This window comes from Syngnathus acus, chromosome 22 (genome assembly GCF_901709675.1).
Source record: "Syngnathus acus chromosome 22, fSynAcu1.2, whole genome shotgun sequence".
NCBI classification, from domain to species: Eukaryota; Metazoa; Chordata; class Actinopteri; order Syngnathiformes; family Syngnathidae; genus Syngnathus; species Syngnathus acus.
In genome coordinates, this window is record NC_051106.1 from 10,367,762 (window position 1) to 10,392,105 (window position 24,344).

At 43.7% G+C, this 24,344-nt stretch overlaps 1 protein-coding gene, 1 long non-coding RNA gene and 1 other non-coding gene across 5 annotated transcripts; all 3 read right to left on the bottom strand.

The window, feature by feature from the left end:
- Positions 1-30: 30 nt before the first annotated feature.
- LOC119115975 lies at positions 31-21,047 on the bottom strand. 2 transcript variants are annotated; one of them, XR_005096215.1, is made up of 3 exons: positions 21,035-21,047; positions 13,682-13,685; positions 31-1,972 (listed from the first exon to the last, which is right to left on the bottom strand). It is a non-coding gene; the product is annotated as an uncharacterized LOC119115975 (long non-coding RNA). The 2 variants fall into 2 exon arrangements; XR_005096214.1 differs by lacking the exons at positions 13,682-13,685; positions 21,035-21,047 and adding an exon at positions 18,920-18,930.
- LOC119115971 (F-box only protein 33) lies at positions 3,977-9,319 on the bottom strand. 2 transcript variants are annotated; one of them, XM_037240953.1, is made up of 7 exons: positions 8,956-9,319; positions 8,459-8,922; positions 7,418-7,522; positions 6,232-6,392; positions 5,943-6,151; positions 5,543-5,840; positions 3,977-5,402 (listed from the first exon to the last, which is right to left on the bottom strand). In XM_037240953.1, the coding sequence occupies exons 2-7, from the start codon at positions 8,893-8,895 to the stop codon at positions 5,137-5,139; spliced, it is 1,476 nt and encodes a 491-aa protein (XP_037096848.1). In that variant the 5' UTR covers positions 8,896-8,922; positions 8,956-9,319; the 3' UTR covers positions 3,977-5,136. The 2 variants fall into 2 exon arrangements, with proteins under 2 accessions (XP_037096848.1, XP_037096847.1); XM_037240952.1 differs by having other exon boundaries at positions 8,459-9,319.
- Positions 15,881-15,952, bottom strand: trnag-ucc. The gene has a single exon. It is a non-coding gene; the product is annotated as a tRNA-Gly (tRNA).
- Positions 21,048-24,344: the final 3,297 nt, after the last annotated feature.

The window sequence follows — 24,344 nt, forward strand, 5'->3', positions numbered from 1 at the left end:
CAATAAGAAAAAAAACAATAGAAGCAAATGACATTTTGATGCTTTTATTCACTGACTAAAAGAAGCAGCATTCATTCAACACAAGATTCAAAACATTCAATCAATTTCACCCCTACTGCTTACTGAGATGCTTTATGTGGGGGGCTCCAATGCCACCACCTTGGATCAATACTGTTCGAGCTGAGCAAATAAGATCTGATCATTGCAAAGCTCAGCTATGGACATGCCACATAAGGAATAGTTGGCAGACTGGGCCAAAGCAATTCTAGTAATCACGTTTGAAATGATTTGACGTTCACCAAACAGTCGTTTGACAGAGGAAAAACTGAATTACGCAAAAGATTTTTTTTTTGAAAAGCTGGTCGATTTTCTCTACTTGTTCTTGGTTTAACTGTTGCTCATCTGTGAGCAGCTCAAACCATCTTGTACTCTGCTTAAAGCCTAAAAGTGAAATGAAAATCATTTGATGATGTCTTTGAACACATAGGAATCTTGTCCCGCTGTGGTTTGGGGTCAACTTTGACCCCTTGCTAATGCAATGCAAATGTTTAAAGCCACGATTATGTGCACATTGTAACAGACAAAAATCACACAGAAATGGGAGTCAGAACCTTCAATTGTAATTTTCAAACTCATTTGGAAAAACACACACCCAAACATAATATTTGATGTTCAAAGTCTGTATGATTTCATAATATAGTATCTCATAGTCTTAAATTCAAGCGGACACATTTTTATGTAGTAATAGTACACCATAGTAAAGAATTGTTGAGACCTCTACACATATGCACCGTGAATGTTTTTCTATCTATGTACTCATATGGTATATATCATCTCTTCCTCTGTGGTTTTCTAGAGATCAGCACGACTAGTAAGACTGCTGTTATTGCAAACTGTCCTGATTTGAAACAAATGCACAACATTCGTACCACGATAAAACTGGGGCCATCGAGCCAGTCTCACAGAGACCAAGAGTGAGCCTGCCTGCCTGCCGTCACCGCACCTTCCGCACCAGAATCTTAAGATCTTACAAAGGAAACTATATGATTATGCCAATTATCATAAGGCCAAGTGGTATTGCCAGTCCTTATCGTCTTCTGTCCTTGATTCTGTGTGACCGCGAGGGGGGGAGGAAAGAAAAAAAAAAGTGTGGATTAGATGCATTCCTCTTGCATAGTTGTGAGGCCTGGGCACCTGCCTGTTGACTGACTGCCTGCCTGCCTGCCTGTTGATAGCAGCTTTGGCTCTTCAGACTTGACAAGAAGATCCAGAAACAGGGCCACAGTAACCAAGATTGCTTGCATTCAATAGCTTGCCGACACTGACCGCGGATCGTCTCGTCGTGAAGCTCGGAGCTACAACTCGGTGACCGCCACTTTTGCTATCGGCAACTGGCGTGGAAAGTGCATCAGACACACACAAGATGGAGCTAAATCAATCGGAAGCTAGTTCATCTCTGCTGAACACGAGATGTCTTCTAAGGCTCTCAGCGTGGATGTGACCAGACTGACCATAACCAGTGCAATAAACATCCAGTGTGTAACAAAACAAGATATTGATGAGAATCCAGCCATTCCTAATCCCGGTAGTACTAAAAAAATAGAAGAGGAAGTATCGAAAGGCTCACATCATGATGTGGAAACGCTGCCTATTGTTAACAACCTATTGAGAAGAAGAAGGAACTTTAGTAAGACCAGTTTCCAACAGGTTGCAAACATCCTGAGAAGTAACATAAGGAACTGGAATTACGCAGGAGTGACCATCAAAGTGGAAGTCAACAGAGTGATTTTGATAGTGAAAAGACCTACTAAAGCTGGGTGACGACGCCTCGTGATCGATTATGTGGAAACAAGTTTCGATGATTCCGTTCAGCCATCTCAAATGTGAGGGTTTGTGTTCCGGACACAAAATATCTTAAAATGGTCAGTAAGTGTTGCATAATCACACATGCGTATATCACTTGGCCTTCACACTCATCCATCAGTCCAGCTGCTTCTCTGGTGTGACTGGCTAATCGGAACAAGCTGCATCCTCATTTTTGCAAACACACCACTTTTGCTGGACACGTGTATATATATATATGCAAAAATATATATTTCTATAGTATCTATCACATGAATTAGCATTCAGGCTTTAAACTTGATGTCAGCCAGCTGACCTGAGAGTCACCCAAGTTCTTCACATTCCTAGCAGCAAATTGCTTTTCAGCTCAGACCGATAAACACTTTGGATGAAGTCCACCGCGGAATGCATTTCAAATCAGGCACACTGGTCTTTAGGCCCGAAAAACTTCCAGTTCCAGCCTGGTGAAGGAATGCTTCATTGAATCTCATACTGGCTAGTACACTGAGATGCTTCACTGTGTCCCAAATTGCCTTTCTCCTTGCTTTGCATGTCTGCTCATGTTGAGCAAAGACACAACTGTTGTGAATGAGCGCATGCTGGATTCCAATAGCCGACAAAAAGCAATCCACGCTCACAACAAATTAAAACCGTAGCCAACAACAATGGCAGGATCCCCCCCCCCCCCACACACGCGTGTTGGTTTTCCCTCCAACAATAAAAGGTCCTAGGGGAAAGCTTGTGAGTAGGAGACGACGACAAGGCAGACTGGGGGGAAAAAAAACCCCCAGCAACAATTCGAATGTGAACTATAAAAGCAAAACTACTGGAGCATCCTGCTGCCGGTGTACGTGACGATACGGGCACTGAAACCATGGCATTGAAACGTTTCGCTCCATCCATCTGTCCGTCCATCTGTCCGTCCCTCCCTCCATCCATCCATGACTCCTCTGCTGGTCTCATGAGCAAGCGAGAGGCCTGAGCTATTGTTTTTATTCCTCGACATCTGATTGGACCATGAGAACCTCTTCTTACTGTTCTGGCGTCCTGCTGCGAGGTTGACTAAACATGCGCAAGCAAACCGCACGACGTGCACACAAGCCAAAACAGATACTGCTAGAAGGATACACACTTAGTATGTGTGATAAAAGTGGCGAGTTGTAACTGAGATTTTTCCGTTAGGAGCTACTTTTTCCGCTGGCATGAGTGCCGGCCGTATTACCTTTGAATGCATCTAAACACAAACACGATTGATGATGGAAAGGAGGTGTAATCATTGCTGTACAAACACCCTACTGCCTAAAACAAATAGTCATTCATTCATTCCCCCCCCCCCAAAATAAAATAATCTAGTAAAACCTTATTTTGGTCAGGTGTGTTTTGCTGCTCTTCAGTATACACAAACTCGTACATGCAGAAACCAATTATCCTCTTAAAAAAAAAAAAAAATCTTGGTACCTAAAGTGCAACAATCCTGAGATATGGACCAAGAACAAGAGATGATCACGTTTGAACCATCTTGGTCCCATTACCGCCCCAGCCGGAAGCCCGAAATAATGCTTGGACTGAATATTAGCCCGACGACACGTTGCCCTGACAAATTCAGCTCAGGCCACCCATGCACACTGCATCCACAGTGTGCCATTCGCCCGCCCGCATTGATGAACCTAATACCTCGAAAACAAATGTACGATTAGGTTGGCCGACAAATCTACCAAAGTGGATGTCAAACTAACCAGGACAATAAACAAGCGCTTCTGGTCTCCAAGGCAACTGTGACTCAAGAGGAAGTAAAAAGAGCATCTGCAAGAACCGTGATTGTTTCCACATCCTCTTCTTGACATCATCCAACCAGTGTCCCAGTCAAAGGGATGGAAAAGCTTACCTGAGACTAACCGCAAAAGCCGTCACCATAGGAATGAGCCGTAACACTCAAACATTCCGTTGTGCAATAGGTGACTTTTTTTTTCTCCCTCAGACAAGAGTTAATCCTAGAATACTCAAGAGTTTGGCTTTTTTGTTGTTGTAATCCCCTCTAGCACAAAATGAGCCATTGTGAAAAGAATTGTGATTTTTCATTTTGGCCCATGCTCTTCTTAATGACAAGACGACGACCAGGTTTCCATGGACAAGGCGGCACTTCAACGCAAAAGCTGGGACATCTTTGTAAGCTTCCGACAGATTTATCAATCACCGACCGGTATAAAGAATTTCAAATGGAAATTGCACACAGCAGTTCATTGTCACGCAAGCCTTTGCACTTTGCCATTCATTCATTCATTCATTCATTCACAGGTCATTTCCATCGCTTCCATAGTAGCGTGTACAAAGGGGAATTGGGGATAATGGTCTGGATCTCAACGACAAAAGGAGGGGTGGGGCGGGGGGGATAAAATAATAAACTAGGAAAACAATGAGTAGGCTCTCTTGTCAGTTTCTGAAGGTTATCATTTTGTCATGAGCACCTACCGGAAGACAAGGCTTCCTAATTTAGCTTCAAATATGCTTCATGAATCATTTGTTGCCATTTTGGACTGATCGAGACTAAACTGACAGTGCCATCTAGAGGAGTCTGACAAGAGAAAAAATGGTTCACGAAGCAAATGTGAAACTTCATTTCCATCATCATGATATTTTGAAATAATCTCACTGGATAAAAAGGGTAGAAATTGTGCTGAATGCAAATGCGTCAACACCGTGACACCGACATGACTCTTGCTGAGAACTATTCAGTGAGCAGCACCAGCCCCAGTCGCTTTTTGCACTCCGTGAACGCGTCTTACCCAGGAAGTGACGGGTACATGAACAACTTCTGTAAAACAGAGAAAACAACAAGATAAAAAAGAAAAAAAAGTTGAAAACTAAAGCTAATAGCTTGGGTAGTAGCCCGAGCACACATTCACGCCAAGTATTTCTACCATCTATTAATCAAGCATCCTCCCTGTCCTGGTAAAACATAATATCATACAGTGGCTGTGGGCTTTATTACATGAGCCGCCAGTTATGGGCCCTGAAAGACAGGATTAAGCCTACAACTTGAATTGACCGGACTGTCTAACTGTCAATGAGGCAGGCGACTAAAAGGTTGCTTTTTGGAATTTCTCAATTTCAGTTTTGAACACCCAAAACCAGAAATGACAGCATTTGCCTAGCCTTTGTGATATGCCCAAACTCCTGCCAAGGACACAATCTGCCTTGCTTGAGATCAAGATGAGATTGGTGGAGTGCGTTGTGAGCTGACGTGGACTTGCTTAATCTGGCCTGGCCTGGCGTGGGCCCATCCCAACAACTGGCCTACATGCCCATGCTGAAGGCATGCAGTTCACGATGGAAATGCTGGCTGGGCTCAGTCAAAACCAGGCTGTAATCCAAACACGGGTGCCACACTCGGCCGAGGCCGAGCGAGACCTCTTTGACCAGGTTATGAACCGGATCGCCTTCCAGATACACCAGCTGGTCCGGGTCAAAGTCGATGCTCTCTTCAGACACGGTCAGGACGCGAAGACTGGATCCTCGCAGCCGAGAGATTGCCACCAAGTTATGAGACCAGACGGTGTAGCCTGGAATGAGACACGGACGGGCGCATTTGTTGGACAAAGTTCAAATTTGGCATTGCGGCGGCAAGATGCGGCGCCGTTGCAACCCAGCCGCCCGCCTTAGCTGGCGCAATACAGTGCGCAGCGGATGATCCTGTACTCACCGTGAATTACGAGCACAGCCAGCTGAGTGCACCTCCAAGCCAAGAGGACCAATGGATCTTCATTGCGATTGACGCTGAGGTCCGGGAACTCGGGGTCATCCCTCAGTAAAAGGAAGTGCGTCAGCGTTTTGTTGTACTGCTGAGCGATGAGCTCCAGGGTGGCGTCCGTCACCACTGTGCTGTAGCTGTCCAGGTGAATGCGCTCCAGCGGAAGGCTGGGCTTGAGCACTCGGAGGAGCTCTGAGCTGCTGACCTCCACAGCCATCATGTACACTCGCAGGTTGGCGCTCACTCGTACCTGGGGAAGGGGGGCGTTTGAGGGAGGTCAGCGTTTCTCGCAAAATACAACGGTGTGAAAAAGCGCTTGCAAAATCAATATCAAGCGAGATTGGTGCCTTACCAGCGCCTTCCAATCATCATCTGTGGCTGTCCCGTCCAAAGACTTGACCTCCAGCGTGGTGCCATTGAGCAGCAGGGAGAGACGATGCAGCGGAGTGCGCTGGGGCGATGCCAACAGGCTACAAAGCTCAGACGTCAGATGGGAGAAATCGAGAGCCAATGAATGAAGGGAAGAAAGACGCTCCAACTCTGGCGGTGAGATGAGCGCACCTATCGGGAAGAAAAAGTCGCCGGCCGCCGATGATGATGATTACACACCCCCACAAATGCAAAGTGACAGTCATACATACCCAGCTGGTGGTCCAGTAAACTGAGGTGCTGCAAGGTCTCAGAGGAAGGGTTGGATAGGCATGCTAAGGAGGAAGGAGTCACCACACCCAGCATAAAGCTACACGACAACCACCGAAGCTGCCTGCTGTGAGACAACAACTCCCTGAACAAGCGCTGGATCCTGCAGCGGAAAGAGCAAAGAGGGAGGTGATTGCTCCTAGAAATAGCCTGGACGCTAGCATACAAATATCGGATTTCATCGGATCAAAACCACCAAGAAAAATCAAAGTTGTTCACTTATTCATGGGAAAAGTTTAGAAATGATTGATGGCCGTCTCGTTTGCTATTTCGACATTTTGAACAGGTGTGTATTGATTGATTGAATATTTATTGGTCCCCAGGGGTGGGGAAATTCAGGCCCCAGCAGTATCCACACCACAGAATGGGTATACAAAAGACACACATGGCATGAGCGCAACTCAATAACTCTCATAAGGCTGCCACACAACGGCGCCACAAAGAAAGTCAGAAAGTGCTCAAGATAAAAGCCATCAAAGCGAAACTAAGCTAAAAGACAAAGGAAAAAAAGGAACAGCGGCCAACCAGCACCCCCAATACAAGAGAACACCCCAAAACACACAAAATAGCCTCCACGGGGTCCGTCGACAGGTGTAAGGGCAGTCCAGTTCAACGGCGCCCAATGGACCGTGGTCGTGAATCGGTGAAAACATCACAAAGCAGGCAAACGTGTGAGCAGCGTCCCGGGCACCCAGCCGGGGCACGTGCAGATGGTCACCACGGGGCTAGCATGGCCAAAGTCGTTGGTACCGACGAGCACGAGGGAGCCGACTCCCCACAGGGGTTGCGGCTGCAAGGCCAAGGCGAGGGACCCGGTCGGTCATCACTGGCCGGATAAGCAGGAAGCCGCCGTAGAGTTACGCCAGCTCAACCGATGATCCCGGTCCCAGGAAGAAAAAAATAAAATAAAATAAAATATCCGATCCGAAGAGATACCGAGGTGCGGTAGAAGGCACCAGCATCGCCGAATGGACAAAAAGACAGAAAGAAAAAGGAGAAAAGAAGGAAATAAAGAGGAAAAGAGAGAACACTGCTGGGAGGCAGCCACTCACGGCGCCATACCAAGAAGATCTGCTATCTTTTGTGGTTGCAGATCATTCAAGATCTTCAATGTTGGAAATGCCTTACTCGTTCATTTTCTTGTGGTGAATCTGGTGGAAGTTGGAGTTGTTCAAGAGTCCCTCTTGTTGGAGAGCACACGTGTCGCCGTATAGACGCAACTTCTGCAGGTTCCTGAGAGAAAATGAAAAGAGAAAGTGACTGAAGCTCTGCACCTGCATCCATAGTTTTAGTTGAAAGAACACAAATGGAGTATTCATAAAGAATTGATGCATACGATGAAACACGTGACATCATTCCACCAATATTATAAATATTTCTTTCTGCGTAGCGTCCTGTACTTTGCGCTATGCTTACTGTCTGCTGTTTGCACGCTGGCTCAGTTTTGCTCCTCTTATTTATTGTGTTATTTGTTTATTATTTATTCATCACTCATATTATTTATTTGTTATTTATTGTTTGTGCCTTCTTGTTTTTATTTTGTGTCGTCTACTTGTATGTCTATCGTGTACTATGTCTCGTCACCGTGGGATAGAGGAAAGGGAATTTCGGTTTCTTTGTGTGTCTTGACATATGAAGGGATTGACAATAAAGCAGACTTTGACTTTGAAATACGATACTTGACGGTATCCACGCTTTACGATTGCAATTGTGTGGACGTGCACTAGCTAAAGAGAGCCGACTACGTATACATTGTTAGTGTATGTGGAATGCTTTGCATGTGCGCCATTGCTGATATCAGCAAACGAAGTCCACAAAGCCTTCCATCCTTCCTTCCGTATGGCTGCATTCTATCTGCCAGTAGCAGGATAGCTAGAGGCTCACAATGCCACGAGCACCAAGCATTGTTTGGTAAATGTCAGCGGAAAAGCATGCACTGTGTACCACTTTGGACAGTCAAGTGATGCAAATGAGGAAAAGTGGTTTGCTCCGCCATTGAGGCAGGCAGGCAGGCTGGCTGGCTGGCTCACTCGCTCGCCAGTATTACAAAAGTCTTGGGCTAATAAGGTAACCCATGTATGCTAACCGCAACACAGCTGCTAGCTACAGAAAAAAAGTCCAACAGGATACAGAGGGCAGCGTTGAGCATTGAAGCAGAAATGGAGTCACCTGTTGTTGCGGATGTTGCTTAGCACACACAACGCCTGGTCCACGTAGGTGGCCATTGCGTCCCCCCATCGCTCGGACGGCTGCGGCTCGTTGTCAGGACCGGCGGGAGGAAGGTCCACTCGAGTGGAGGGCGGCTCGTTGTTTAGGGCTCTGGAGCCGACTTCCCCGGGAGCCAGTTCCAGCTGCAGCTCTCGCACGAACGCGCCGAACCTCCGCATGAGGAACTCTAATCTCGAATACTCCTCAGAGCTTGCACCGTTGCCACCACATATCCGTAGTTTGAGTTCGCTCCACAGGGCGGGATAGAACAGGCACTCCCTCCATCGCGAGCAAACGGCGGAGGCCCGCAGCTTGTCTCGGTCGGATAGAAAGGAGAAGATGTGGACGATGAGCTCACTCGGTAAAGCCATGGCTCCCACACCACCGCACAGAGCCATGGCGAGCAACCACACAGTTGAAAGGGAAAGGAGGGAGGGAAGGAGGGAGGGAGGAAGGAAGGGATGCAAGCCAAAAGAGATTTCACGGCCACAACCTCACGGAAAATTGGTGCCGCAGTGCAAGCTAGCGGCAGCGGCGGCGGCGGCAGCAGCAGCGTTGCGTTGCGTTCTATTCGAGCGAAAACAAACCGCTTCTCAGTTTTGCCTTCAATAGTGTTGGACCCAACTACTTCCTGTAGCTACAGGGGAACAGAATACCAAGCACATATACTTCTCCCTGTAAGAAAACTCAAACTAGTTGAAATGCAATGTTTCAAAACCTATCTCGATGTTAATACATTTCAATCGCAGTGTTAGTAGTTGGCGAGTGCACGTCTGAGTCGCACGGCATCAATGGTTTCGCCCTGTATGCTCTTATTTTTGCCATACCCACGATACCGCAAGAGGGCAGTGTTTCTCCTTTGAAAATATCTGACCATGTGATCTTTGGAGCTGAGTCATTTTCAGACACACCCCCTTCGCTACATCGCCCCTTCCAAAGAAAGACAGCAGGTGGCGACAAAATCACTGCAGCAACACACGTTTCCCGAATTCAAGAATACGTATGCATTTTTCCCCACAGTTTGAACGCACAAACAAAACCACTCCAATAAATAAATAAATATTTCCGTTTACTCTTTGAACGGCACATTACTTTGCCTCGTTTTAGGGCCTAAACCAGGGGTGTCAACCCCCCCCCCCGAGGACTGGAGTTTGAGACCCCTGGCCTAAACTGTCTCAAGCAGTCTCAACCTGCTCAACAACATTTTTTTGGTACATTATTCAATGACATTCTAACGTTATTAAGAGGTAGATTAGGTCACTTAGGTCACTCATACCCACCCACCGAAGGCTCAGGTCCAAAACTCAATATATGCTGTAATAGTTAGTGTTTTGAAATTGAAAGGGGAAATTGTCCGTTTTTGTTGTGATGCCACCCACATCTGTAAGTGACATTGTTTCAAGAAGTCTGAATGTGTTCTTCTGGCCACACATTCCATGGTCTCATGGTCTAAGCCAGTAGGTTCTTTTATCACTGCTTTTCTAAATAATGCCCAGTCACAGTTGTATGCCATATAACCAGTATTTATTGCTTCTAGGAGGCTGTTTATTGTGTTTTGATTTCTGTTTCATTTATTGTTGTTTTACTTTGTTTAATGACTGTGTGATACCACTGGCGGGAAAACAAATTGCCCGTCAGGGATAATAAAGTTCTTCTCCACCTTGACCTTGAGCATAAAAACTAATTGCTCACGAATAAACACACACACACACACACACACACACACACACACACACACACACACACACACACACACACACACACACACACACACACACACACACACACACACACACACACACACACACACACGCACACACACGGCCACCACCATCACCAATAACAACCAGTTATTTAATTGGTAATACAATTCACAACAACTAAATGAGGGTGTCACCGAGTTGCAAGCTTACAACTTAATAACAACCATTATGAAAATTCGCCAATACTAAAAGTTATGTTTTTTGTAATCATACAGATCCCAAGTAAGTACATTATTTTCATAAACTGTATTTGGTGTGAAAAACTTGAATGGGCAATTCTCTGACCGCCTTATCCTAAATGTTGATTTCTAAATTATTCTCGGATGACAAATTCGTGATAAAAGAATATTTACCAACTGAAATTGAAACGTGAAGTGCAGATGCAAGTCAGCCACAATACGCTAGGTGGCGATAAAGCTCCATTCATTCAAGTGTCCCAGTAGTTGGCAACATAGGTTGGAAACGCATTGATTTGATGCGGTATATTCAATGGCAAATGGAGGAGGAGAAGGGAACATTTTCCCCTTCACATACAACATATTTGACCTTTTACATAGACACGCATTTGATGTTGCCAGTAATTTGAAGAGCACACACGCATAGAGCATTGGAGTTTTATATTTCTAAAGGAATCATTTGGATCAACATAACTGGATTAGATTTAAATGGAAGATCAAGCCCAATAGTATAGATAAGAATGTCTAAATGTGTGTTAATGGAGAAATAGCAAAATGATTTTGTACACTATAATTGGCTGTGAATGTAAAAGCGCCACACGCATTAGCAGCATAAAATTCACCAATAAGAGATAAAAGACATCAAATCCAATTTCCTTATCTTTCCCAAGATGAATTGTTCCTGTTACACAGAGTATGAAAACCGCAAGGTTATTTTTGATGGCGAAGGCATACAAAACATTTAGAATGTTAAATCAAGTGGAAAAAAACAGTGAAAAGAACTCCAAATGTGACATAAGAGTGAGAAGCTGCAACTCAGGAGGGGAAGACGGAAAGACCTTGAAGGACGTCGCCTGTGTCAAATGGAGGCCGTGAGGGCTGTTAAGAGGAGGGAGGATGGCCCCATTTGAGAACAGACTGCTTACCTTGCACCCCAGTCAGTGGGCTGGGCTGCTCGATCAACTCATAGATAGATAGATAGATAGATAGATAGATAGATAGATAGATAGATAGATAGATAGATAGATAGATAGATAGATAGATAGATAGATAGATAGATAGATAGATAGATAGATAGATAGATAGATAGATAGATAGATAGATAGATAGATAGATAGATAGATCCATTGATAGATAGATAGATAGATAGATAGATAGATAGATAGATAGATAGATAGATAGATAGATAGATAGATAGATAGATAGATAGATAGATAGATAGATAGATAGATAGATAGATAGATAGATAGATAGATAGATAGATAGATAGATAGATAGGCAGCTGCGAAGAACTCTTTGGATGTGTTTGCTCCTGGCCAGGCAAAATGGGGTACACATTCAAAACAAGCATCAAAGAAAGGGAAGAGCCCTCTTTTAGGCAACATTTCCCTCAAGAGTGCCCAAGAACGAACGTCTTGCTTATGGCAGATATTTTCACTTTTGATCATTCAAAAAAAAACCATCCTTTTTTTTTGTAGATCCATTAAAAATGGTGTGGCACTTGTTAGTGATGATCATCTGCGGGGTATTTAGGTGACTGCTGTTGCCACTTTGCTAGTCTCTCATGTGCTTTTGTCTTGCCAGTAGTTGGGCTTTTCTTCAGTTGAGTACTACTGCGATTCGCTGTCTGTCCTCTGCTTAGTGTTGTACTTTTCAGTTGTTTTTGCTCCACTGCCCTCACATAGTGTTATTATTTGTGTCCACATTGACCTTTTGTCATATGTATTTACTATTTTTAGTTGATGGTCTGCTTGTTAGTTCCTTTGGAGTCTAAGCACAAACCTTTCCGCAGTAAATGGGGTTTCCACCCACCTATTTTTTTATTTGAACTGTCACAAATGACAAAATGAAACCCGAATCCTACACCTAGTATATTTCGCAATGAATAAAAGAAGCAAACATTGACGTGTGCCATTCTCCATGCACAACAGCAAAGACGTGACAGCAAAGTTCGAGGCTACTGAGTTTTACCCTGGGTCGGTATCAACAAGAGGTTTTAAGAGAAGAAGAATGAAGCATTTCTACTTGAATTGACAGTAGATGAAGGCCCAATCCCATTCCTTCCTCTTAAATCAAAACCTTTGTCTCGCCCCTTCCCCAGACTCTTCTTTGGAGGGACGAAGACAAAGGGATGGAACCAAAATGCGCCCCGGCAATTGTAAGTAAGACTCGCAATGTCCTTGAGGCATGTGCTGGTTGCAGACGATTTTGTTCCGCCGCCGTTTAAGCCAGCATTTACCAGCAACCCACAAAATGTATGTATCAAACTATCTCATACAAGCACGAGTGCCATTTCAGTAAAAATCGATAACGCTTACATGTGTGTGTATCCCCTTTCGTTACACTTGCCACTGTTGTTAGTACCTGTTGCAGACTGTGTAGAATTGGCAGTCAAACTCTGGCCCGCAGTGTCATTATATTTGGCCCGTCCAGACAAATTGCGCATCGACTTTGTAGGAAAATTGCAAATTGTCCACGTTTAAAAAATAGACATTTTTCGAGCAATTTTTGATGACCATTCATCTTTGTAAACATTTGAACAGTTCTTACAAGTCTCTTATTTCAAAAGTGGGTGTTATTTATTTTGAAAGTGGACCCAGCAGCTTGGGGCAGATTTTGTTCAAGCTCAGAGGTTCCATTGCAGGTACTTGAGTCACTGTCCAAACTTTCTTTCCCAAGTCGTAACTGAGGACATGAAAATGATGTGCAATAAAAAGCAATGTCACAGCGTAGCTTAGGTCTGTGTCGTGGAGTAAGTCATTTAACTGATACAATTAGCGAGAGGCGCAGAGATGGACTGCCAATAAATATCACCTAGGTTGCCCAAGTGAGATTAAACCTACTAAATCAAAGGCTATAGCATTGTTTTGCACTCATGTATACGTACATGATTTATTTTTCTATCCAATATTTATTCCACCCGTGTCATCAAATGTGACCTTGCCGTGCACATTTGAATAAATAGTCAATCGTCAGTGTGTACATCATCAGATTCTCAGATTCATATTTGATGCCGTTGAATAATTGATCTGATTCCCTTTTCACAAGGAAAGTGTGCCCTTCGTGCCAGGCTGCTGTGACCATTTGCTGTTAAGCAGTTTTTAATGACAGTAGATATGACATGACTTCACTCTACCACAGTACAACAGTTGAACCTTTTACCATTTTTCATCGTGAAAGTCATAAAGTACGTATACACGTAACACAGCATATTATAATGAACTTTGATTGTTATTTTACAATACTGTGCTTCTCTTTAATATTCATATTTGCAATCTTATTGTCAGAACAAATTTGCTGTTAGCGTGACTCGAAAGAGTAAGGAGCAGCTTTCTTGCTGTTGGCAACAAACGGAGCAATGCTATAACAATAGATAGGAAGTTTAAAAAATAGAATCATGAATGAAATATTCAGCAGACTGAGCTTGCTGTTATTGCTTTTCTCCATCATTTAATGCCTAACTGCTCCTCTCTCTTGGGTGCAACTGGGGTTGTAAAGCTAATGTTATTTTGCAAATTAATATTCCTTAATTGAACTATTACATGCATGGCTTTCTCTAAGCACAAAGAAAATAACAGGCACTCTTCCTCAAACATTGACAGGATTTGCAGAAGGCTTTCAATGTGCTACGGGGACGCCACAAAACAGCAGGCTTTACTCCAAAAGCTTGATCATTACTTGATGCATTTTCAAGGTCATTTGACTTGAATTCAATGAGCTTGCCGCACCATACAAGAAAGGTGGCCAAGTGAGGCAGGCTCCCTGGCCACAATGACGACAGTAGCCCATATATACAAGCAAGAAACAACAAACTAAACATCTCCAGAATCTTCATCAAGCAAATAAATGTTTCCTGATAATAGTAAACGTGATCTATAGAAACCTAAATCATCAACCCACTCAAGACTGGAGTGTGAATCACATGCATTGGTAGACAATGAGGCCAAGGTGGACGTCCACAAAATCAGCTGCTTTGGCCTCAGGCTCCCTCCATGAATGAAAATTGATGGATGGATGGATGGATGGAATTGTGAAGGGATGGCAACGCTTTCGTTCTGTCGTTTAATGACTTGTGCTACCATTTCAATGCAGTACAATACCCGAGAGGAAAGCAGCGATGCATGCGCTCCACCAATAGGCGGGAGAGAAATTTGACATTGCTTAGCTGCAGGTAGCTTCAAACCTTCATTTATGCTGATGCAGCAGCCACGATGCCAAATGTCAGTCCAAGTTGACATGAGTTTCTATCGTCAAACCTATTCAAACATCCAACTGCCTCAGCTCGCCTTGTGTTTTTGTCCCAAGTTTCAACTGCTCAACACGCCACCACGGCCGTTTGATAGCATAAATATCTCTCCGAATATGCAAATGCCTGACATTTCTCAGCCATTGATTTGAATAGATTTTTCTTAAGCGCTTCAAGTGTTTAATCGTCACTATTGCTCATCCTCTCTCCTTGTATCATCCCACCCATCTGTCAATCAAAAACATCCCACTAGAAATGATTCAAGTTTGTTTGCTAACAGCTGCCAACTCCCAGTGGAGTCGAACAGCTGGAAGCCCTCAGTCAACCCACATCTCTGGAGTATTTCGAATCTGATAAAAAACTTTTTTTACAAGCACGTTTAAGCACATCAAAATTGGAAAGGGATGATTTTCCATGTGCGGGAGTGGTTCGCAAATCTGCCTCACAGTCAATTGCAAGAAGTCTCTTTCATTTATTTGGATAAAAACATTACCCTTATGGGGGCCCAGTGGCGTACATCCGCTTGACAGTTGTTCTTCTCATGCTTGCGTGGCTTTTCTCCCCCAATAAAGCTGACTTTGACATTCCAAAAACATGCATGTTTGCCACTCCAAATTGTCCGCAGGTGTGATTGTAAATACGTCGTTGCATGTCTATGTTTGCCCTGCGATTGGTTGCACTTTGGGATGTACAGCACTAAAGCTGCTAGGATAGGCTCCGGCGGCGTGCCTGCCTGCCTGCAAGAAGTGGTTCAGATGATGAATCAATGAGAAAGTCTTAAACATTGCTCGAAAATCCCTAGTCACTGTGGAATGTGGTTTCCCTGCCTGCGGAAACATTTGAAAACAATGTATTAGCTGAGTGAGTGAGTGTGATCACATAAAAGTCCATCCGTTTGAATGAGCGCATTTTGGGACATTGCAAGTCCACAGTGCAACAATCTGTAAATAAATGCATCGGCGGGGAATCCAACCCACGGCAACTCCTTGGAAGGCAGCAACGCTAACCACTACACCACCAATGCGGGGACGAGACGTCGAAACAATACAAATTGCAACTTAATAACAAGTTTGTGGCTTGGCTGGCCCAAAACACAATGATGCCTTGTGGCAGCAGAATGTCCATTAAAAAAATCACGCTGTGGACAAATCTTGTGAATACTAAGTTTCTGCTGCAGCTCAACAAAGACTTAAAGGGCTGCATTGGCTGGGAATTGAACCCAGATCAACTGCTTGGAAGGCAGCTATGCTAACCACTACACCACCAATGCGGTGACACACACAAAAAGCAAATAGAAAATGGGAAGGAAGACAAAGAAAATGCAAGCCATGCTGTCCCAAAGCATAAATTGTAAGGGACACATGAGACCGAATTGAAGCAGCTGCTCCACAGATAAACAGACACGCGCTTTCCTCTGAACTTAATGATTGTCCCGAAGGTCCGCATAGATAAGGATCACAAAGACAATGTTGCACTGATGGTCCTGACAGCAAGTGTTGCTGGGAAATGAGCAAAAGCATCCAAAACAGCAGCAACAGTTGGCGTGTGTTGACAGGAATACTCATAAAAAAGTGCTCAGCATGAACTCTCTTTACTGCCCATTATTACCAAAATAAATGTTCATGTCTTTTTGAACAAACAACATCAAGTTGACAATGCGATTTTCCATCATGTTCTGTTCAGTCAGTCACAAATATAGGGTTGCAAGCAATTACGTATGCCTGCCGCATGCATAATTCATATGTGTCACTTTATTTCATGGTCTATTGAGCTCGCTACCAAGTATTATTCTTACAAGAATGTCAAATGTTAAACACAAATGAACTCTGAACAGTCAATTCAATAGGGAACGCGAGTCAAAATAAATGTAGCCTTTTCACAAAACAGACATTTTTGCATTCAACGTTTTTTTCTTTGAAACCATGATCAACAACGGCCAATAATACAAATCGTCATATCTATCGGGCTTGGTGAAAATGATTTGATTTTCAGAAGGAAATTCACTTAGCAATGTCTTGACCTGAAATGAGATGAAAATGACCCGTGTGTTTATTGCGTTGCATTCATTTTCCACCAATGGCTTGCTTCTCTGTGCACATTGAATTGCATCCCAGGGGGGAAAAAAAAATGAATAAAAAAAATGGAAGTTGCACTCGTTCAGTCCTCCCATCCGCCGTGAATGTAGGTTACATTTTCATTGTCACTGTGAGTTCTTTTTGGTTTGTTTGTTTGTTTGTTTGTTTGGGAGCAAACTGTGAATATTTATTTTCACTTTCAATGATTCACTCCTGTCGGTGATTTTCAAGCAATCCAAGTTGATTGTTTGCAACATCTGCAACAAGATTTTGTTTCGTAGGAAATATTTGATAAAAGATCACAATTCAAACGTCAAGACATTTTTCCACAATCACACAAAAAGCACCTTTCAAACAGAAGTGTATCCATCATATGTGGGATGTATACATACGCACTTTGCATACTGCATTTGGTTTTTGGGGTGAGCACAAGTCAAGCTCATCCTTTTATCTCATCACAGTTGTTGATCTCTTATCGTTTTGACAGTTACGGGAAAATACGGCCCCACTTACAGTATATGTTCCGGAGAAACACGAACAGAATAGCAAAAACCAAAATGGCAACTTCCCTCCTGTGTAATGACATGAATAGCCTTCATTTATTTTGAATAATAAATGAGTGGAATATCCAGGAGCTTATTTTAGATGTTTATAAGACGGATAAACACAAACCTCATGAAAGATTCAAGCTGCAGAGTGAAGACTGCATTAAGGCCATGCTGTCCTTTTTGTTCTCTCTTCTCACGCACGTGTATGGAGATATTTACATCTAGTTTTTCTCAATGCAATACATTTTGTTCTTCCCCAAGCAAAACTCCAGCTCACTTTTCATACAGTCATGCAAACATAATTAGTGACGAGGCTGCAATGCGTGAACAGAATGACATGAGTGCATTTACAATTGCACACATGGTTGGTTATCAATCTTTTGCGTAACTTGCCCATTTTCCTTTGGCATGCAATCAATTCACAATGTTCTCTTAATTTACACATAAATAGCAACTTGGAAGTCATCCAAAACAATGCAATTGGTTATTGATGGAAAAATGTACAATATGTCACAAGAACACAAAACAACACGCAGGACCACTTGGTCACATGACCCAGTTTGACCACTTCTTTACTTTGGGATACATTTTGGGCTATCGCAAGAATCCCCCCAAAAAAAAGAACCTCCTCAAAGCCTCACGTTTTCCAAAATATTTCACTGCATATTTAAAAGAATGAGAATAAGCTGATCCTTTTTCCCGACTCCAAAATACCTTTGGAGTTATTTCATAGCTGGCTACTCTGATCAGTTATTTCAAAGCCATATACTACAATAATAACAATTGAAGAAGGCAAGATTGTCTTTGTCAGCAGCATTGCGTATAAACTCCAGAGTTAAATGATGCCTGCTTCTGGATTCTTAGTGTATACGTAACAGCTACATGTGAAAAAGCCACACAGCAAGAGGAGGTCGCTCGGGCATCTTATTCGAATGCCTCCTGCCTGGCTCCCAGCTGAGATCTTCTGGCCAAGTCTGGGCTTCCCCCTCCACATGACTTGGAATATATCTATCTATTTTTTATTCATTTGATACATTTGAAAAAGATCAAGACGTTCGTTCCCTCTTTTTCACAGCTGACTTGAGTTGGCCTAAGCGCAATCACGCTGACTGAGCTGCAATACGGCGCATGTATATGTATGTATATTTTCAGTATGCACTCCTGTGAACCCTTGTCTAGATCGAGCATATCAGGCGCCACCATCTAATCTGAAAGCGGTCTATGGAAGTGAAATATGACATGGTGATCACTTGTTGAACTTTGCGTTTTCAATCTCCAGTCAAAACAAAGGAATTGAGTAGGTTTGGAATCTTTCCATATGACAATGCACTTCTTCCAATATTAGCGTACGCCTCGGAGACTTCAGAGGAGCGTGGCCTCGTTTTCTTGTGATTGCACGAGGGAGGGTTTGCTCAGATCTTGTATATTCTGTGCTTGTGCCTTGGGAGGCAAAAGATTGGCCCTGTCCTGGAATAAACCATCACAGCCTTCCCTGTTATCAGCCACTCTTCTGTAAAGGCCGACTATCTGTGAGGGGACGAGAAATGCAGTGAGTTCTCATGCCCAGAGCGACACTGCACAGCTTGCGTGTCTCCTCTTCTTGTACTATGTAACTGTGTGTGTTTTCTCCTCTGTTGTTCTCCCCCTCTCCCTCCTTCTGTCTGGATCTCTCAATCCCTCCACCCGCGCTCGCTTTTCAGTGAATACCGCTGTAATTCTTATTTTTATCTTCTCGCCAGCATCCGGATAAGAGCCGTTCCACTTATGTACTCCTACTGTCTGGAGGGAAGGAGACAAAAAAACAACAACTTATAGGCGAGCACAAAGGGCAGAGGGAAGAATAGTGTAAGTACAAGAGATGAAGTGGAATGACATCTACTACATCTGAAGATGGACGGCTGGGAGGTTTATTTTATAAGGCAAATGTTTGTAAACAAATTGAGCGATCTGTGTGCTACTCTCACTGTTGAAGTTGCAAACATATGGTAATGTGTGAGTCGAGCCGTCCATCCCCTGCAGGGGCTGCTGTCACACACAGACTGCTCGTTAGAACATTTCATTAGGGTAATCCAGAACCTAGCGAGGCCAAGTGCCAACATTTGACTGAAACGTGACCGCAAGTGCCAAAAGATAATCAATGAATCAGTGCGTGCGTGTGCGTGTGTCACATTCTTCCAGAATAATTTCATTGCAATATGATGAAAGTGCCGAGTGTAACATTAAAATGGATCATTTTGAATTATGTTTCCCCTCCTCTGATGAAAGTTTAATGTCCATAGAATGTTTATTCAGCACTTTGAAGGGATAACATCAAGGCCAGCACGTCCATATCTGCAAACTGGAAGTAATACAACAATCATCAAATCCCATTTTACATTCCTCAGGCGCTGGAACAGGATGACAAGTCGACAGCTAAAAAAAAAACAATACCCCAAGTGGGATCAATTCCGTTGCTTTCTCAGTGGTGACATTGTGAATGACAGTGAATGATTCATTTTCAACTCCTGAAACACAACGCAAAGTGTGCTCGTATATCATATCTCTCCTTGTCCAAAATGTCTGACTAAGATGAACAAGTAAGATTTGGGCTTTCTGTCCAACTCTTCTTGGAGTGGTGGGCTGGAAAGCATTGCTGCTATTGATTTGACTCCAATCGCTGGCAAAAAAATGATGGAATGGCACAAAAGATTTTGTCACTTGTGCTCCAAAGTAAAACAAAATGGCAACTTTCTTGCTTTTAGAAAGACGAAAAGAAATTAAGAGGAAAAAAAAGTCGGTTTCGACCAAGCACAGAGGAAAAGTGTGGAACCGTTCGTTCCAAGGAAAAAATAGGGAACAACGGACAGAAGAAGCACACATTCCCCAACTGATCACATACCAAAAGGCTCCAAAATAATTGATTGACTATCAATGGTAGCCATTTCCCCTGTGCAATTACCTGACATTTGCAAAAAAATACAAAATAAAAGAACCCAAGATGCCTTGGGGCCGAACTATGATCAGACTGATTTTTGTTCCATCTCGTTGCCCACTGTGTAAACGCATTTCAAAAAAACAAACAGCAAACTATTTCAACAAATAGCCCAAGCATCCCATACCTTGAGGGCTGGCTGGCTGGCTCGCTGGCTCGCTGGCTCGCTCACGTTAAAGTCCCTTGCATCTCATGAGAGCATGCGCATACACACAAGATAACTAGCATGAGTACAAACTACGTCCAAAGGTAATGCGAGGTGGCATTAGAGCTGATGTCATGAGTGCAGGGAAGACGAAGAAGAAGAAGAAGAAGAAGAAGAAGAAAGAGCTGGATGATTAGAATAAAGGCAGGGTGAAAAGAAGGATTTTCAAAATGAGCTGTGGAAGGAGAAAAAGGAGGAGAGACAGAGACAGACAGACAGACAGACAATAAGGAGAGGAGATAGAGGATGACGGATGGTGGGATGAGGGAAAAAGAAACAGAAGGGAAATGGGCAAAGGACACCAGGATTAAATGAAAAGAAAATAGAGGCGGCGCTAAAGGTGGCGAGAAAAGAAGCCAAAATGAGATGGTAAGGGGAACGACAAGGTGGATTACAGATGACTGCAAGAAGAAGGATTGTCTGAGAATTTCAGGGACACATAAGGACCTCCACATGATGCTCCTGTTACTATGGCAACCGGCTCTGTAATCAACACTGCTGTTAGAAGAAGCGTGTAAATGTCTGTTTGTTTTTGTTTTTTTTAATGGGGTACTATGTGTGTGTAATCTCTTTAATCAGGTGTTTACACTGCTTTTAATCAATGGAATCCATTTAGATCAGCAAATGTGCGCATGTGCACGTGTGAAGGGAATTGCAGAGCAATCAGGGAGCCTTATTGATGGATCACTTGAAAAACAAATCAACACAGGCAGCGGATTAGTGCCAAATGATCTTCAAATGCCTCACTACAAGCTTGTTAACATTCACTTGCACTCGCACGCATTTTCCATTCACGTTCAATAAAAATGCTGTTTTGGGAATGACGACTCGTTAAATGTGTTCTCTTTTAAGTGTGCTTTGACGCCACTCGAATATAGGGATCGCTGCTTGTCAAGCCTTCCTTCAAAGAGTTTTTCATGTGCCCAGCAGTTGAGGATGCTGAGATGATATTACGTATATCTAAAATAAAACTCACACCTCAATGGGAAGGAGCAACAGCGCTTCTCATTCTCCGACACAAAAGTCATTTTGGCCGCTTGTATACAGGAGCTTGTTGGTTCAGCTGGTGACAATAGGTGGAGGCTAGATGGATCGACCGAGCGGTAAATCCAGAGCTTCACCTTTGGGCTCAGCTCCTCGCTCTTCTGAACACGACTGCAGATGCTCTGCGGACCGGCCGCTCAATCTCCCCCTCCAAAATGGAGCCTTAAGTAATATTAACTGGCTCCATCTCTCTCTCATATCATAGATTGCCTGGATTACTGCAACATCAAGTGGAATCCTTGACTGCAAGCAAAAGACAAGTACTTGTTCTCCTCATAGGCCTCAAGCGGGCCTCGGATCGCCATTGTAAACGTCTTCCTAGCCTAGCTCGGGTCCTTCCTCGCACACACGCTTGGAAAAATTGTCCAATTAGAAAGCGCTCAAGCAGCATTTTTTTTGCATTTGCAAAGCAGTCGCAGCAGAAGCAGAAGCAGCAGCATGAACATTCAGCTGAGCTGTCAAATCATAATCGCTGCTTCATTGACTTAAGCCAGTTTGATTTATGGTTGTAAGAGTCCAGCGACCTATCGGCTGATGAAGTGTCAAAGAGAGGAGGCGGCAAGTGCAGCATATGCCGCTACCCGATGTTACGTGATGTGTCGTATCGCTTGGCCCGGTTGACTTGACTTGACAGGAGGTGTGTGCCATTTCATTGACTTTTCAAAGCACTGACGTTTTCTCCATGCGTAGAAGACATTTGCAGTTAAGTAAAAACCGTGAGCCACACCCTCCCTCCCCTGTGCAAAATGCAAATACTATTCAATACTACTGAACAGCAAATCACCATCAAGTGCAAGAACTCATTTGGTGCATTTTTTTTCCCCTGCAAAATGAACTCTCGCAATTATTTCGGAACTGTGTTTTTCCTGCATGTCACTCTAAACCGGCCGACCCAAAAAATCATTAGGCAAACTCATTTCGAAGAACAGTGCAGCATAATATACGATGCAATATTACAATTTCAAATGCTTCACAGACAATTCAATGCATTGTGGCAAAAGTATGAATCCAAAAGAATTCTGCAAAAATCGCTAATAAACCTTTTCTTTAGTAGTTAGTTCATGACAAACATCTGACAGCTGAATTCGTGAAATGAGCAAAAACCTCAAGAGGGCTGTTGTGAAAGTAATCCCAGCAAAACTACAGAGGCTCCACCACACTCATTAGCTCGGAGGAGCAGGCTGAAATTTGCCCAAAAACTAGACAAACAAGTCTCATCAATTCTTTCTGCCATATTTTCGCAGGTGGGCCTCTTCTTTCAAATGACCAATGGGAATTTCTAAATGCTAACGATTCCACAATTCAGAGGTATGTATTTCCTTCACCCGCCGTGACTGCATGCTGATGAAGACACTTGAAGAATACCGTTCAGCATCATTGTCTTGAATTTATGGGCCGTCCCGTTTGTGTCGCGTCACAGAGCTGCGATGGTCACTCATTGGCATCATTTTGTGGAGCCAATTAAATGGAACGGAGAAGGTGCAGTGACACACAAATGACGCAGATCACCAAATGATTCCCGAGCGCGGCGACGGGCGGCACCGCTGCTGCTCACTGCTCCCCTCTCCCCCCCAGGGGATGGATCCAAATCACACGGGGATGGATGGGTTCAATGCAGAGGACAAATTTCACCACACCCAGATGTGTGTGTGAGACGATCATTGGGACTTGAACAAATCACGCCACTTGCTGGAAACTCCTGCCACAAGGAACGTCCAAATCACATGAAGAAGCCAAGCCTATTTTCTAGAAAGGTTGAGGATGCGTGACAAATGTCATTTTGAATCCAGAGAGATTTGAATTTTCAGGAATATTTTCAGGCACTGTACACGGAAGGCTCCATCCATGTTGTGTGGCCAAACCATGCTGCCTTTCTTTCCAGCCTCCAGTGTGGAATGAGCACCAATGCATCTATCAGTGACACATTTCATACGTGAGCCATTAAGAAGTCTCTCATAAATGGACAGCACCTAACAGCTCCATTTTCCCCGCCCTCAGCACTATGGCCCAACTGGTGCTTTGTCAGCTGTAATAGAGTTCTCCGTCAACACCTGATGGATGGTGTAAAAGGTGAACGGTGACTTGCTTTGACAGACAGATCTTATTCCCTCAGCAATGGAACGGAGATACAGATGAATCGAAACAGCGACACGGACTTTCGGATGCACGTCCGCCCTTTGGTGTTCACAGCGGCCCCCGACTCCTAATGATTGACTACTCAGAGAATAGGAAAACTGCATTGGTAAAAATAATTCTAGCAGCATGTCACAAATTAGCATCGTAAAAATACACATACATACCCGCAGAGCTCAAGATAACATCAAAGAATTGCATGCGCAATTTACACTGCTGTACTTTCAAATGAAAAAGAATTCAGAATCCACTCATTTGATACGATCCATTCTTTGGACACCTCGCTTCAAGTTACTTTTGAAAACATTTCTCGTTGAATCCTTCCTTCCTTCCTTCCTTCCTTCCTTCCTTCCTTCCTTCCTTCCTTCCTTCCTTCCTTCCTTCCTTCCTTCCTTCCTTCCTTCCTTCCTTCCTTCCTACTGAAGCTAAAATTCTCCTCTTTTCCTCCTGAAACATTTTCAATATAATTTCCTTCCTCCTAAGCGTCAACAATAGAAGGTCATTTGTGCTGGAATCATTTGCGGCCGGCGGGCGACAATTGGCTTCCCTGTAGCCGGCCGGGCTCCCTTTAGCTGTGCAGCTATGTGGCAACCAGACTGACTGCATGATTAAAGCAGCATAAAAGTGGATCCGAGTGCCAAGTTCACAATCTTATTGTATTGTAACAGGATAGATGAGGAAGACAG